The sequence below is a fragment of the Triticum aestivum genome, chromosome 2D (assembly GCF_018294505.1).
Source record: "Triticum aestivum cultivar Chinese Spring chromosome 2D, IWGSC CS RefSeq v2.1, whole genome shotgun sequence".
Classification (NCBI taxonomy): Eukaryota; Viridiplantae; Streptophyta; class Magnoliopsida; order Poales; family Poaceae; genus Triticum; species Triticum aestivum.
Genome location: NC_057799.1, coordinates 190650711 through 190665417, shown reverse-complemented (window position 1 = coordinate 190665417; position 14707 = coordinate 190650711). Strand labels below are relative to the sequence as shown.

Sequence of the window (14707 nt, the reverse complement as noted above, 5' to 3'; positions counted from 1 at the left end):
AAACTTCACACATAGTAGAACACTTGATCATGTATGTTACAAACAAAATTTAGAATTGTTTAAAAATAACATTTTTATTTTACTGTTCATACGACACGCCCGGACCCATTTTCCAAAAAAAATGTGCTCTTGCTAGCCACTGTTAGTCTGCACCGCTTCCAATTGTGTGACTCTTCACCGCGCCATGGACGTTCCTAGTCTAACATTGTACCCAACGTTTCATAAAAGCTTTTCATCACATATTGCATATTCATCCACTTCTTCCTACCACCGTTTATCGGGTTGACAAATCTCCTACCTTATTGCGCCCTTATTAGTCCACAACTTCACAAACACCTGGACAACTGAGGTCAGGGTTGAATCCATTAAAAGCCCTAAGGACCGTAAGCTTCCCCATAGGATGTTGATGACCGCGGAGCTTCATGGAGTGCAACCTGGGCCAGCCCCCCCCCCCCCCCCCCCCCCCCCAAGCCTATGAAGAAATACCTCACTACCCCTAGGTATTTGGGCCATAAGTACAGAAAAATAAGGCCAAACCTCATAATTTAGCCCCCCCTCAACCCATTGCCCCTCCAGAATTTTGGCCCAAGCTCCGCCACTGTCGATGACTGAAAAGAATACCAATGACATTGGCGGAGGTGTTGGCACTAATCTTAGGAAGTCGGGTGAGGAAGATCTCTCTAGCTCACATTGTGATCGATTAGACCGATGCAAATCTGCAACATCGCCAACGAAATAGGGAGACAAACATCAGTTAATCGATGCGAACCCAAAAAAAAAAACTATGGCTCTTCAGTTGTGTTGTGGTAAACTTACTTTTATAGTCTTTTCATGAGAAAACAACAAGTGAATATGGGGAAAATCTGCTAAAAACAACTTAACTCAATAATAAAAGTGGGTTACACTAATGGGCTAGTATAATCCATGGCGATGATTAATGCAGTGCATGTGAAGTGAAAATTCAAATGCTATGCTGGTAAAGAAATCGTCATGGTGTTTGCTGGGAAAAGAAATTATCCAGATATAACAAAGTGACAAAACAAGGAAATCTTACTGGCCAACTGAAGCCCAACCATTGGCCAGGGCGCAATCCAAATGGAGGTCAGGCGATGCAGCATGCCACAAGCCCGTGCCACACGGCGCGCGCGCATTGGCCGCGAACTTATCCAGTCAGATAAGGTTTCGCGCCGCAAAGGACAGCGACACGTTACACGTCCTCCTCATATATTTTTGCCAGTGGATCGAGAGATCGCTAGCTTCTCAAGAGGGATAAGAGAGAAACACAGAGCAAGAAGAGAAGAGAGAAGCAAAGCTTGAGATGGCGCAAACCATGGCGTCCATGACCGGCCTGTCGCAGGGCGTGCGTCTCCCAGGCCCGGCCGGCAGGCGCGCCAGCAGGTTCATCGTGAGGGCGTCGTCGGCGGAGGCGGAGGCCGCCGGCCGCCGCGCGGTCCTTGGCCTCATGGCCAGCGGAGTCGTCGGCAGCGCGTTCGCTCAGGTGGTGCACGCCGGCACCGTCGCGGCCATCAAGGTTGGCCCGCCGCCGCCGCTCTCCGGTGGACTCCGTGAGTGCCTCCAGCTGCTCGTACATCATCACTATACTGTACTCGCTTTAGTAGACTACTATATAATGATTTTACGGCTGATCTGATGGAATGATTTGGGTGTGTGTTCAGCCGGAACGGACAACTCCGACGAGGCAAGGGACTTCGACCTGCCCCTGAAGAACCGGTTCTACCTGCAGCCGCTGCCACCGGCGGAGGCGGCGGTCCGGGCCAAGGAGTCGGCCCAGGACATCCTCAACCTCAAGCCGCTCATCGACAAGAAGCAATGGCCGTACGTCATGAACGACCTCCGCCTGAGGGCCTCCTACCTGCGCTACGACCTCAAGACCGTCATCTCCTCCAAGACCACCAAGGAGGAAAAGAAGGACCTCAAGGACCTCACCGGCAAGCTCTTCGCCACCCTCGACGGGGTAAGAAACCTACCATCTCGCAGTTTCAGCTACCTTGCTGCATCAAACCTGAACATTTTCACAAGAAGAAGAATCGCAGGACTAACAGGTTTTTCTTTCTTGCAGCTTGACCATGCAGCCAAGATCAAGAGCCCCACCGAGGCCGAGAAGTACTACGGAGAGACCAAGACCGTTCTTGGCGATGTCCTCGCCAAGCTAGGCTAGATGGATCCGCATAATGGCCGTGTTGCTTTCAGGCCTTTTATGTTTGTTCATATTTGGAAGCCGGCAATGTAACTTCCCTGTTGATAATATGTCAACAAGCACTAAGTATGATTCTATATTGAGTCTTTCACAGGTGAAATCACAAGCAGATTCAGTCATATGAAGAGTAAACATTAAGACAAACTCCACACAGATCCGAATAGTAACTTACAGTTAGAGCCCAACAGCCATGAGTTTAGTCCAACTGAATAATTCATCCAAATCTTCTTTTGATTTTTTAGTTATTAATATTAATTCCCACTCAGTGCTAAGTAAACACCATGCCAAGGTCTTTTTCCTTTGGGACTGGTTTCCGCATGATTTCCGTTAAGAAGACCATATAGAAGTTCATACAAGCATCAGCCTAGTCATCTGGGACATATCCCAAACTGCTAGATCAACGGGAACAGCAAAGACCAGCTAAACATAGTACCAGGCTTACATCTAAAACCACAGCTACCAACATCTCCAAAAGAGGGCTACAAGTTCCAAACCAATGACAGCAATGACGTGCCAAGTATTTGAGATGTACTCCCTCCGTTCCTAAATATTTGTCTTTTTAGAGATTTCAAATGGACTATCACATACAGATGTATATAGACATATTTCACTTGTTGAAATCTTTAGAAAGACAAATATTTTGGAACGGAGGGAGTAACAGAAATCAGCTACCAAATGCTACAACTCCAGCTGATAAGTGTTTATCCTGTCAGGAATATATTATTTCGACATTTCAGTTGAATGGGCTAGAAAGACTTGAGAAGAGAACACCTCAATCCTGACACTTAAGAATTCAGTGCTTGTACAAAACTTCCACGAAATTAACAAGTCATTGCAACACCGAGATGTGCTCCGGGTAGATGGTAGCCTTGACAGTTAGGCCTAAGATACACTGCAGTGTTCTGAGAAAAAGGGGTCATTTGACTTGCAAGATATTCTCCCCTGTTTATATGAAATGAAAACCTTCCATTGTTTTGCAAGGACATCAATATTTCTCTTCCTTTTTTATCTGCAAGAAAAGGAGTATCTCAGTTCTAACGTAACTTTGGGCAAGAAAATGGCCCATCTGAAATTGATTTTTTAAGTTGTAGTCGTATGTGAATAAGTGCAACATGTAGTATTTCTTATGATGGTCTTATGGAAAATCAGATAATTAGACCCAGGTACCCAATACAAAAAAATGCATGAAGGAAATGACATTTAACATTCGTTGTAACACCTATGCAGACAATTTTTTGCCCTTATGTGACTTGACATCACAAGAGAAAGATGACATCAAGACAATGCATATCCTAAAAGTACTTCAGTCTGCCATGACAAGGAGAGGATTCAAATGGACCAATAATGAGTCAAATATAAATAAATTAAATAAAAACAACTGTGCATCCTTTTCCTAGTAACATATTTCAAACTTTCAGGTATAACAGAGTGGAACTGTGCAAGTCATTTATCACCGATATGCCAACAAAGTCTTCAATATCTAACAGTTAGCATATTTGGCGGATAAAGTAAAGTTCAACAAAGGGATGATGATTATTCCTGAAACAAAAGCTACAGAAACACATTTACCATTAACAATGGCACGCAGGTCCAAGCTAAGACTTCTCTGCGACATCAGACACCTCTTCATTTGTATCCACGACTTCAGTTGTTTCGTCATCATCAGCTTTAGTTGCTTCTAGCTGACTCTGCTTTGCCACACCCAAAGCCCTTCTTGATTCGCTGCGGAACTCTCTCTTGGCCGATCGAACCTCCTCGAAACCCTGCTCTATCTTAGCCTCTTCCTTGGGAGGGAAGAAGCCAACTTCCATCCCAGCTAGCTCTGAATACATCTTCTCAATCTTTGCCTTCCAGGCTATTCCCATCTCAGTATCCATTTTGTTGTAAGGTGTCTTCAGGAGGTATTCATCGATCCCGCCAGCTTTGTCAATGCACCGTAGTGCATGAGTGGTTACTTTGACTCTAATGTGTCTGTCATGAATATAACTGAAAAGACGTTTCTCCTGAACGTTTGGCTTCCAGTTTCGCCTTGACCTGAACAAAGAAAATGCTCCGTAAGAAAAAGGTGCTCAATATACAAAGATCGGAAGGAGGTAGGGAGATTCTTAAGAAAGGCTTGAGCCACATGGTAAAATAATTAGCAGGCAGTGTTTCAAATTTGCAAGCTGCCAGGATATTTCTGGGTTGTCTAGCACGTAATTAGACATCCAAAATAAATGGTAACACTATCACTTTTGTTAAAGATATCCAAGAATGCAGCTCCTAGTAGGCTAGTACTACTGTGATGCTACAGACAAGATGAAAAGCTGCAAACCAAAAGGTTACAAGGATGATCAGTCATCATTAGCAGCTTTGCACTGGCCAGAGGTCACGGAGTTCCTGAATTAATGTGGTTCGGTGCTTTAGTTCATCAACCAACTAAGAGTTAGTCCACATGATAGTTGAATCAAGTAAACACCATCAAGAAAAGTATCTGCTCACAGGAATCAGAGTCTGCGGAACATCTCTCAATCAGCTGCTCGTGGACAACAGACCTTTGGGGCCTTATCCTCTGCTGGGCAGGTCGCACTTCCGCCACCCCACCTGAGACGGTGGCTGACCATGTACAAGCACCCCCAAGCTAGAAGAGAGGATTTCAACTTCATGGTCATCCTGAAGGTTTGGTCCATCTGGTGTGAACGGAACAGCAGGGTGTTCCAAGGGGCCAAGGGGTGAGCAAGGACACCCTGAGAGTGCCCAATGGAATCAAGAAGGCCGAGTGGTGGCGATGGGCTTTTAAACTACCGGCTGCATGACTGCCATGAGTAGTTAGGGTGTTTATGTTATGTGTGTTGTCTGTCTATGACTTGGCGTTTGTTGCCCAACTAGTGTAACTATTTTGCTTCTCCTCTCAATGATAAGATGTGCAAACACTTGTTTGCAAGTTTTTCAACAAAATAAGTACCTGCCAGGAACAATTGGATTTATATATCAAGAATAAGACGAGTTACTGTTCTCCTTCCAAAAAACAGGTGTGTGAAGTTAATAACATTGGATCATGAAGGACCAAATGAATCATGAGGCCATACTAACAGTTTAACACGGTGTTGGGCCTGGTGGCAAGGTCGGGAAGGAGATAAATGAGGTTTTGCAAGATTATACGATTTCTGTTTCACACATTTTAAATATGACTGAACTTTGATTGAATTTGTCATTATCGCTACAGAACAAAATAGTGTGGCATAGCATAGCTTTTGCAAGTAAACAGCATGCTAATTTCCCTGACCAGCTTTCTGAGAAATAACACTGATGAGTACGAAGGGGCTCCCTTTCTCTGTTTTCATGACCTAATAGTGTTCGGCATGGGGCGTACACCGCCTGCAGGTTTCCCTCGGTCTTGCCTGTGAGTGATGAGAGCTTCTATGACTGGTGGGACTCTAGGCTGCATCTCCAACTTCTCTGCGTGAAGGTGTGGCCTCGCTCGGAGTCCTTGTCAAATGGCATCTGTGGAAGCACAGGAACGCCTGTACTTTCGACAACGCGCGCCCCTCCGCTACTCATCTTATCCAAACTATTCTGGAGGAAACCAGAACCTGCGCTTTGGCTGGTGCCAAGGGATTGGCAGCTATCAACCCGTACGATCCACCATAGTCTATTTGTTGCTTGGGGCTGAGCATCCCCTCTCTCCTTGCTGCTCTCCGAGCCAAATAAAAGGCAGACAATTATATAACTCTAGTGTTACCATAATGTGTGGTGTTACATCATAAAAAGTCTGCCTAATCTTCTACACTCTTGACATTCCAATCATCAAAGAATTGCATGCATCTCGTTCTGATGCAAACTATCAAAGCCAGTACAAAATGGAGTGAATCCCAACAAGACCTGATTTGATCCTCAGCTCATCCAATTCTCAAGTCGGTGCTGATTAAGAAACTAAATCAATTACACAGGTGAACAATCTAATATATGATCAGGGACGGATCCAAGGGGGGGCGAAACCCCCCTGACGTATTTTCCCACCATTGATAGCGATTAGGTATCTAGCTAATCTAGCATCTCTCACGCCTAATCCCCCCCCCCCCACCCCACCTGTAGCACTAATGCAACATAAACGTACTTGACAGGCCCTCAGCTATCCTACCTATAGCAGATTCTAAATCAGATAGCAGGCCAAAAGGCCCAAAAAAACCAAGCCGAAGCTCACCATCAGAAGAAAAAAGGCCATGGACTTGGAAACCTAGCATAAGTCACGTACCCCTAAAGTCACACAATTAGCATCACAGTGAGATCGTTTCGTTTATGTGCTGCTGCCATTCAACACGACGACGCGCCTCCTCCTATCAACGAGGGCAGTTTCGATCAGGCCGATTCTGATCGATCGCAGACCAGAAGGAGAAAGGGCCGGCTGGCCACACGGTCTACATGAGCGACGATGAGGCATAGAAGAAGGTGAGTTTACTCAGGGCTGAATTTACTCCAAACATTAGATTAATTTGTGCCTTGAGAAATATACAAGTATAACTGTTGAAATTACAGGCATCAAAACAATAATAGGAAATTTCCAATTGGCGATTTGTGCTTGTGTGGACATGAAGATATAGATAGCTGGATCAATTCATAAAAAATTCAAGCCAATTGGTCCAAAGCCCTCAGCCATGTGAATGAGATGCTAATGCAAATGCAACCAGTGTGCAAGCTATCGAAGAGAACAGTCCTAACAAATATGTAATATTAATCCTTATTACAGAACAATTAGTACTACCTCTGTAAACTAATATAGATCACTACTTAGTGGTCTAAAACGTCTTATATTAGTTTACAGAGGGAGTAGAATTTAACCATCTACACCTTATGATATGATTCCTTTCGTGCAAAAATAATAATGTTTACCATGATTTTGATGCTTTAGTTGTAGACCCCCCCCCCCCCCCCCCTATTTATTTTCTGGCTCCGTCCCTGCATATGATTATTATGGCATAATCAGGGCAGATATATACAGGGTGTGGCCTCACTACACCTCTCCCTTTCGTCTCACAACCCCCTCATCAGTATTTCCTCCATTCTTCATGGTGATTTGTGGCATTTTCTACGAAAACTTAGAATCCAAGTCAATAATTTTAAACATGAACTAACAATAGCAGCATTTCGCAACTCAAATTCCCAAACAAGATAAGCAAGACTCGTCACGTCCCCTCCCCCACCCCACTCAAATCGAAATGATCTCAAGAAACGTCAAACGCGTCATTTTCCCCATTCCAACGACTGAGCATATGCATTACAGTTCGGAATATCTGCGCGCATGGATCAGAAGAGATTGCACGAGGGAAGAGGCGGGGGAGAATTTGCATACTTGTTGCCGCCGTCCTCTGAGACCTTGTTGCCGAACTGGATGTGGCGGCCGGCGAAGATGCCGCGCTTGGCCCGGCCCATGACGACCTTGCTATTCGGGAGTATGTTCTTCACCGTGTCCATCACCTCCGCCGGCAGCTTCCCCTCCCCGCCCACGCGGCGCACCACCTTCTTGTAAATCTCCCGCGCCCGGAACGACATCTTACTCTGGCTGTTTCTGATGCTTCGATGGCGGCGGCGGCGGCGGCGGAGGCCGGTTGCCTGCGAGGTTTTCCCGTGCGTGGTGGGGGCGACTCTGGTGCGGGTGTGGTTTGGCTCCGTGAGATCTTCCGGCATGTGAGACGCAGTATTTTGGGCCAGACCACACGGCCCATTGTCTGAACGAGTCCACAAGGCGAGGCCCATACACAAGATGCCTTGTTCGTAGTTCTAAAAAAAATGCCTTGTTCATTGGGAGCCCCTACGTGTCCGCCGGCGGATGTATTAGAAACATCCGCCGCATGGAGCTCCGTAGGATCAGCGCTCTGACTACTATCAGATCTAACCACCACGCGTGTGACCACCTTCTTACTTCCTGCAACAACCGCTCAGTTTCAAAAACATATTTCCCTATCCGACGTCCTGACACAGCTGCGCCCAGCGCTGCGCCAACCCCCACCACCGCAAAATCGCTACCGCCGGCGCGCTAGGGGAACTAGTCCTTTGTCGTGCTCGCCGGAGTTGCTCCTCCTCCTCCGTCTCAGCCCCACGAGCAGCTGCTAGCTCCAATCGAGCACGACGGCAACGACCTCTCACGCTCGGCGCTTCTTCGGCGTTTTCTGCAACCAAATCTATGTTTCTGAAACATGCCTCATGTTGCAATGTCTTGCCACTCACTGTAACGTTGGGCGCTCCTGCGGCGCTGCAACTCGGGCTATGTTTCTGAAACAAGACCCTTGTTGCAGAAAAAGCCCTTCACAACGGGACGCGGAGTTTCTGCACCCGAGCTCAAATGAGCTCGGGTGAACAGTAAAATCAAAACTAAATAAAAAAAATTCAAAAAATCCAAAATTTTTTGGGAGAAACATTGACAAAAGTTCTAAGTGCTTGCAAAAATTCGTCATGAAATCACATTCCTAGAAGGCATGGCAAAAAAAAACAAAAACAGTACTATAAAAAAGCTACTTTCAAAAGCATTTTGAAGCACTGAATTTGTTTTTTTTTGCCACGCCTTACAGGAATGTGATTTCATGATGATTTTTGCAGGCACTTAGAACTTTTGTTAATGTTTCTCTCAAAAAAATTGGAATTTTTTGAATTTTTTTCGATTTTTTTTCGATTTTACTGTTCACCGAGCACTTTCGTTCACAACCGAAAAATTTCTTTTCTTTCTGAAACAAAAGATATGTTGCAGAAATCTTTTGAAACAAGACCCTAGTTGCAGAAAAAAAACTTCAGCACTAAATCGTTTTTTCTTTCTTTCTGAAACTAGTCATGTGTTGCAGAAATCTACTGAAACAAGATCCTTATTACAAGAAAAAAGACTGGCCGTGCGGGGCTGACTTGTGGCCAGCGTGGCCGTTTGATCAGGATTGATCTGATGGCTACGCAAGCGGTGGACGCTCGCGCGTGCATCAGTCGGCTGAAGGTAAGCTTTTCCCTTGTTCATTTTAGGCCGAGGGGAGCATTTTAGGCCGAGGGGAGCACGACGCACGAATTTACTCCTAAAAACGACGCACCACCTTGTAAAAAAGTATGCCTTATTTGTTTTGCCATCATAGTCTTCTCTCAGCAGCCTCCCCCTGGGGCTACTGAGAGAAGACTATGATGGCAAAGTAGATCCATCTTCTGTGATTTTCAATGGTCTATATGTTTGGGCACAGATTCATGGTATCCAGATATGTATCAAGATGTCAGCGTGGTGGATCAGCTAGCCCATCGCATTGGTCGGGTGAAGGAAATTTTTGTACCATCGAAGCTTTATTATGAAGGGGATTATGTTAGGGTTCGGGCTCGTGTGTTAGTGGCTAAACCACTCAACAGAGTTACTCCACTGAACGTCACGGGTGAAGGTCGCAAGTTTCTGCCAGTCAAGTATGAAAAGATCCCGTATTTTTGTCAAGTCTGTGGTCTCATGGGGCACGACCATGAAGAGTGCGGGGATGGAGTTTGGGAGCCGAAACGGCGGCAATTTGGTAGTTGGATGCTCGCACAAAGGAGGGAATAGGCCCCAGTGAGGGAGTCCTGGATTAAGGGTTCCTCGGGCGCCCGACCTGTGTGACGTGGGCCGGACTGATGGGCCATGAAGATACAAGATAGAAGACTTCCTCCCGTGTCCGGATGGGACTCTCCTTTGCGTGGAAGGCAAGCTTGGCATTCGGATATGAAGATTCCTTCCTCTGTAAACCGACTCTGTACAACCCTAGGTGAAGGAAATATGCCCTATAGGCAATAATAAAGTATTATATATTTCCTTATATCATGATAAATGTTTATTATTCATGCTAGAATTGTATTAACCGGAAACATAATACATGTGTGAATACATAGACAAACAGAGTGTCACTAGTATGCCTCTACTTGACTAGCTCATTAATCAAAGATGGTTATGTTTCCTAGCCATAGACATAAGTTGTCATTTGATTAACGAGATCACCTCATTAGGAGAATGACGTGATTGACTTGACCCATTCCGTTAGCTTAGCAATCGATCGTTTAGTATGTTGCTATTGCTTTCTTCATGACTTATACATGTTCCTATAACTATGAGATTATGCAACTCCCGTTTACCGGAGGAACACTTTGTGTGCTACCAAACGTCACAACGTAAATGGGTGATTATAAAGGTGCTCTACAGGTGTCTCCAAAGGTACTTGTTGGGTTGGCGTATTTCGAGATTAGGATTTGTCACTCCAATTGTCGGAGAGGTATCTCTGGGCCCACTCGGTAATGCACATCACTATAAGCCTTGCAAGCATTGTGACTAATGAGTTAGTTGCGGGATGATGTGTTACGGAACGAGTAAAGAGACTTGCCGGTAACGAGATTGAACTAGGTATCGAGATACCGACGATCAAATCTCGGGCAAGTAACATACCGGTGACAAAGGGAACAACGTATGTTGTTATGCGGTCTGACCGATAAAGATCTTCGTAGAATATGTGGGAGCCAATATGGGCATCTAGGTCCCGCTATTGGTTATTGACCGGAGACGTGTCTCGGTCATGTCTACATAGTTCTCGAACCCGTAGGGTCCGCACGCTTAACGTTACGATGACAGTTTTATTGAGTTTTGATGTACCGAAGGAGTTCGGAGTCCCGGATGAGATCGGAGATATGACGAGGAGTCTCGAAATGGTCGAGACGTAAAGATCGATATATTGGACGACTATATTCGGACTTCGGAAAGGTTCCGAGTGATTCGGGTATTTTTCGGAGTACCGGAGAGTTACGGGAATTCGTATTGGGCCTTAATGGGCCATACGGGAAAGGAGAGAAAGGCCTCAAAAGGTGGCCGCACCCCTCCCCATGGTCTGGTCCGAATTGGACTAGGGAAGGGGGGCGCACCCTTCCTTCTTTCTCCTTCCCCCTTCCCTTCTCCTACTCCCACAAGGAAAGGAGGAGTCCTACTCCCGGTGGGAGTAGGACTCCCCCCTATGGCGCGCCTCTCCCCTTGGCCGGCTGCCTCCCCCTTGCTCCTTTATATACGGGGGCAGGGGGCACCCCAGAGACACAACAATTGATCCTTGAGATCTCTTAGCCGTGTGCGGTGCCCCCCTCCACCATATTACACCTCGATAATACCGTTGCGGAGCTTAGGCGAAGCCCTGCGTCGGTGGAACATCATCATCGTCACCACGCCGTCGTGCTGATGAAACTCTCCCTCAACACTCGGCTGGATCGGAGTTCGAGGGACGTCATCGAGCTGAACGTGTGTAGAACTCGGAGGTCCCGTACGCACGGTACTTGAACGGTCGGATCGTGAAGACGTACGACTACATCAACCGCGTTGTGATAACGCTTCCGCTGTCGGTCTACGAGGGTACGTGGACAACACTCTCCCCTCTCGTTGCTATGCATCACCATGATATTGCGTGTGCGTAGGAATTTTTTTGAAATTACTACGTTCCCCAACACTAGGCCCCTCCGGTGTCTATATAAACCAGAGGGTTTAGTCCGTAGAGGCAATCACAATCATACAGGCTAGACATCAAGGGTTTAGCCATTACGATCTAGTGGTAGATCAACTCTTGTAATCCTCATATTCATCAAGATCAATCAAGCAGGAAGTAGGGTATTACCTCCATCGAGATGGCCCGAACCTGGGTAAACATCGTGTCCCCCGTCTCCTGTTACCATCGACCTTAGACGCACAGTTCGGGACCCCCTACCCGAGATCCGCCAGTTTTGACACCGACATTAGTGCTTTCATTGAGAGGTCCGCTGTGACGTCGAAGACAGGATTGATGGCGCGCCTTGTCATCAAGGATAGTATCACCTCCGGAGGAGCCCTGGCCTCAGGCCAAACCCTCCGGCTAGGTGGCTTTACCATGACCGCCCGTTCGGCCGTCAAGCCGATGATGACTTCTCAGGTCATCGAAAATCGTCTCCGTGTTGACTCTGAATACTCCAAACGGATGAATCCGGTGGAGTTGTCGTCTTTAAACGAACTCTTGGATCGCATCGCCGCCATGGGGGTCTCTACAGACTACGATCAGATTGGGCTTAAACCCGATCAGAGAGAAATCATATCTCCGCCGATCACCCATCAGATAGCGGTCGTAGAGGAGCAAAACAACAACTCTTCCCCTGTGTTGAGGACGAGCTATGTTCGGATTTCCAAGCTCGAAGAGCCGGATACCTGTCTGCGGGACGACACTCCCGGTCCTCCGAACCTAGAATCGGGCGTCGAGCCTGGAAAATCATTTAACATCCCGGAGCCCGAACTAGTAAGCTCGGAAGTTCTTCAAACTCCGGACTCCAAATTGGGTCAGGGATCGGATTCGAAGCCACCCACCCACCACAAGCAATATTCGCCAAGCAATTCCGGTCCTCCGGATATATGCGACCTCATGTACGTACGACAGCAGTCTCAGGAAACAGTCCATCACTTTTGGGCCAGATTCCTCCTTGTCAAAGACAAGATTAAAGATTGTCGCGACGAGGACGCGATTTCATTATTCTGCAATAATTGCATGGACGAAGGAATCCTCAACGCCATCAACCGCCGTCGCGTATTACACTTCGCCGACTTGGCAACCATAGTACAGAAGTACTGCGCAATGGAAAGCGCCTTGAAAACTCAGACAGCTCGCTGGGAACCACCGGTCACCACTCAACCCCTCTGGCGAGCAAAAAGGATGCACCCCTCGCGGGGCACCCGACCCCATAGTGAAGAAAACTAAGCCCATTACGGGACGCGGAACCGTTCTTAAGGGATGGCTCGATAGGCCATGCAAAATACACACGACACCGGATACCGTACCAACCCACAGCCTTAGAGCATGTTGGATACTCCGGCAAGTGGCCAAGAGCGGCGAGGATATCCTCACCAAAAACACCTCAGAGCAACGCCCCCCGGAAGACGACGACCTCAGAGTATTGACGGTCTTCGGGACTTTCGCTTCAAACAATCGGCGCAAGAGGGCACTCCGCGACCCCGCCGAAGTCCGCCAAGTCGCAACAATAAACCCCTGGAACGACACGGCCATAACTTTCAATGCTAGTGACGAACCAAAATTCCGGTCAGTCCGGGCACCAGCCGCCTTGGTCCTTAATCCAATTGTGGATGGCTTTCGGCTGACTAAAGTGCTCATGGACGGCAACAGCAGACTAAACCTCATCTACGAGGACACACCCAATAAAATGGAAATAGACAGGAGCCGCATCGAGCAAAGTAATACGACCTTCCAAGGAATCATTCCCAACCAGGAGGCGCGATGCGTGGGGAAAATTACACTCGACGTGGTATTCGGCACGCCGGAGAACTATCGGTTCGGAGAGATAACCTTCCAAGTGGCCCCTTTCAACAGTGGATATCACGCCCTGTTGGGGCGAGATGCATTCACACGCTTTCAAGCTATACCTCATTACGGGTATATGAAGCTCAAGATGCCCGGGCCCAATGGTATTATCACTCTCGCCAGTGATCCAGACATAGCCCTCCGCGCCAAAAACAAAACCGCATCCTTGGCCCTCGAGGCACTGTCCGAGGCCCTCGCGGCCGAAGAGTTAACCGCACTACGCTCCACGGTGGATAGGGACGACGTAATCCTTGATAAGCGGCCCTAATCCACCTCCTTCAAACTAGCAGACGAAATAGTCAAATTTCAAGTCCACCCGACGGACCCCAAGGAGACAGCTTCCATCGTCGGGCTGGACCCAATGGTTGACGCCGCACTACGAGCGTTCCTGCACGAGAACTGGGACATATTCGCCTGGCACCCTTCTGATATGCTAGGAATCCCACGCAGGTTGGCCGAACATAGCCTCAATATATTGAAGGGATATAAGCCGGTCAAGCAAACACTGCGGCGCTTTTCCGAACCCAAACGACAAGCTATGGGGGAGGAGCTAGCCAAGTTAATCGAGACCAGATTCATCAGAGAAATAAAACACCCAGACTGGCTAGCAAACCTGGTGATGGTGCCAAAGAAGGATAAATCCTGGCGCCTGTGCGTCGATTTCAAAGACCTCAATAAGGCCTGCCCTAAGGATCCCTTCCCCCTCCCCCGCATCGATCAGATTATTGATGCTACTGCAGGACACGACTCACTGTGTTTCCTTGACGCATACTCCGGATACCATCAAATCAAAATGAAGGAGTTCGATCAAGCCGCAACGGCATTCATTACCCCATACGGGCCTTTCTACTTCAACACTATGCCCTTTGGGCTTAAAAACGCCGGCGCCACCTACCAATGCATGATTCAAACATGTCTGGAGAAACAAATCGGCAAGACAGTTAAAGCATATGTGGATGACGTCGTCATCAAGACTAGGCATGTCGAGTCATTAATAGACGACATGCGTCTCACATTCGACAACCTCCGTACATATGACATCAAGCTCAATCCGGAAAAGTGTGTTTTCGGCGTTCCCGCTGGAAAACTGTTGGGCTTCATCGTTTCCAATAGAGGAATTGAGGCAAATCCAGCCAAAATCCGAGCTTTATCACAATTG

General features: G+C 47.3%; 2 protein-coding genes across 2 annotated transcripts; one reads left to right on the top strand and one right to left on the bottom strand.

Moving 5' to 3' along the window:
* The first annotated feature begins 1241 nt into the window (after window positions 1-1241).
* LOC123052491 (oxygen-evolving enhancer protein 3, chloroplastic) lies at window positions 1242-2295 on the top strand. The gene is made up of 3 exons (XM_044475682.1): window positions 1242-1565; window positions 1677-1975; window positions 2081-2295. The coding sequence occupies exons 1-3, from the start codon at window positions 1319-1321 to the stop codon at window positions 2177-2179; spliced, it is 645 nt and encodes a 214-aa protein (XP_044331617.1). The 5' UTR covers window positions 1242-1318; the 3' UTR covers window positions 2180-2295.
* Window positions 2296-2873: 578 nt separating this feature from the next.
* LOC123052489 (54S ribosomal protein L24, mitochondrial) lies at window positions 2874-7897 on the bottom strand. The gene is made up of 3 exons (XM_044475681.1): window positions 7548-7897; window positions 3788-4252; window positions 2874-3227 (listed from the first exon to the last, which is right to left on the bottom strand). The coding sequence occupies exons 1-2, from the start codon at window positions 7880-7882 to the stop codon at window positions 3814-3816; spliced, it is 774 nt and encodes a 257-aa protein (XP_044331616.1). The 5' UTR covers window positions 7883-7897; the 3' UTR covers window positions 2874-3227; window positions 3788-3813.
* Window positions 7898-14707: the final 6810 nt, after the last annotated feature.

Bases quoted from the DNA above. Each gene is read 5' to 3' on its own strand.
- LOC123052491 (XM_044475682.1), top strand. From the start codon at position 1,319: ATGGCGCAAACCATGGCGTCCATGACCGGCCTGTCGCAGGGCGTGCGT. The intron at 1,566-1,676 runs GTGAGTGCCTCC...GTGTGTGTTCAG, and splicing joins GCCGCTCTCCGGTGGACTCC to CCGGAACGGACAACTCCGAC. The intron at 1,976-2,080 runs GTAAGAAACCTA...TCTTTCTTGCAG, and splicing joins TCTTCGCCACCCTCGACGGG to CTTGACCATGCAGCCAAGAT.
- LOC123052489 (XM_044475681.1), bottom strand. From the start codon at position 7,882: ATGCCGGAAGATCTCACGGAGCCAAACCACACCCGCACCAGAGTCGCC. The intron at 4,253-7,547 runs GTATGCAAATTC...TTCTTTGTTCAG, and splicing joins TCAGAGGACGGCGGCAACAA to GTCAAGGCGAAACTGGAAGC.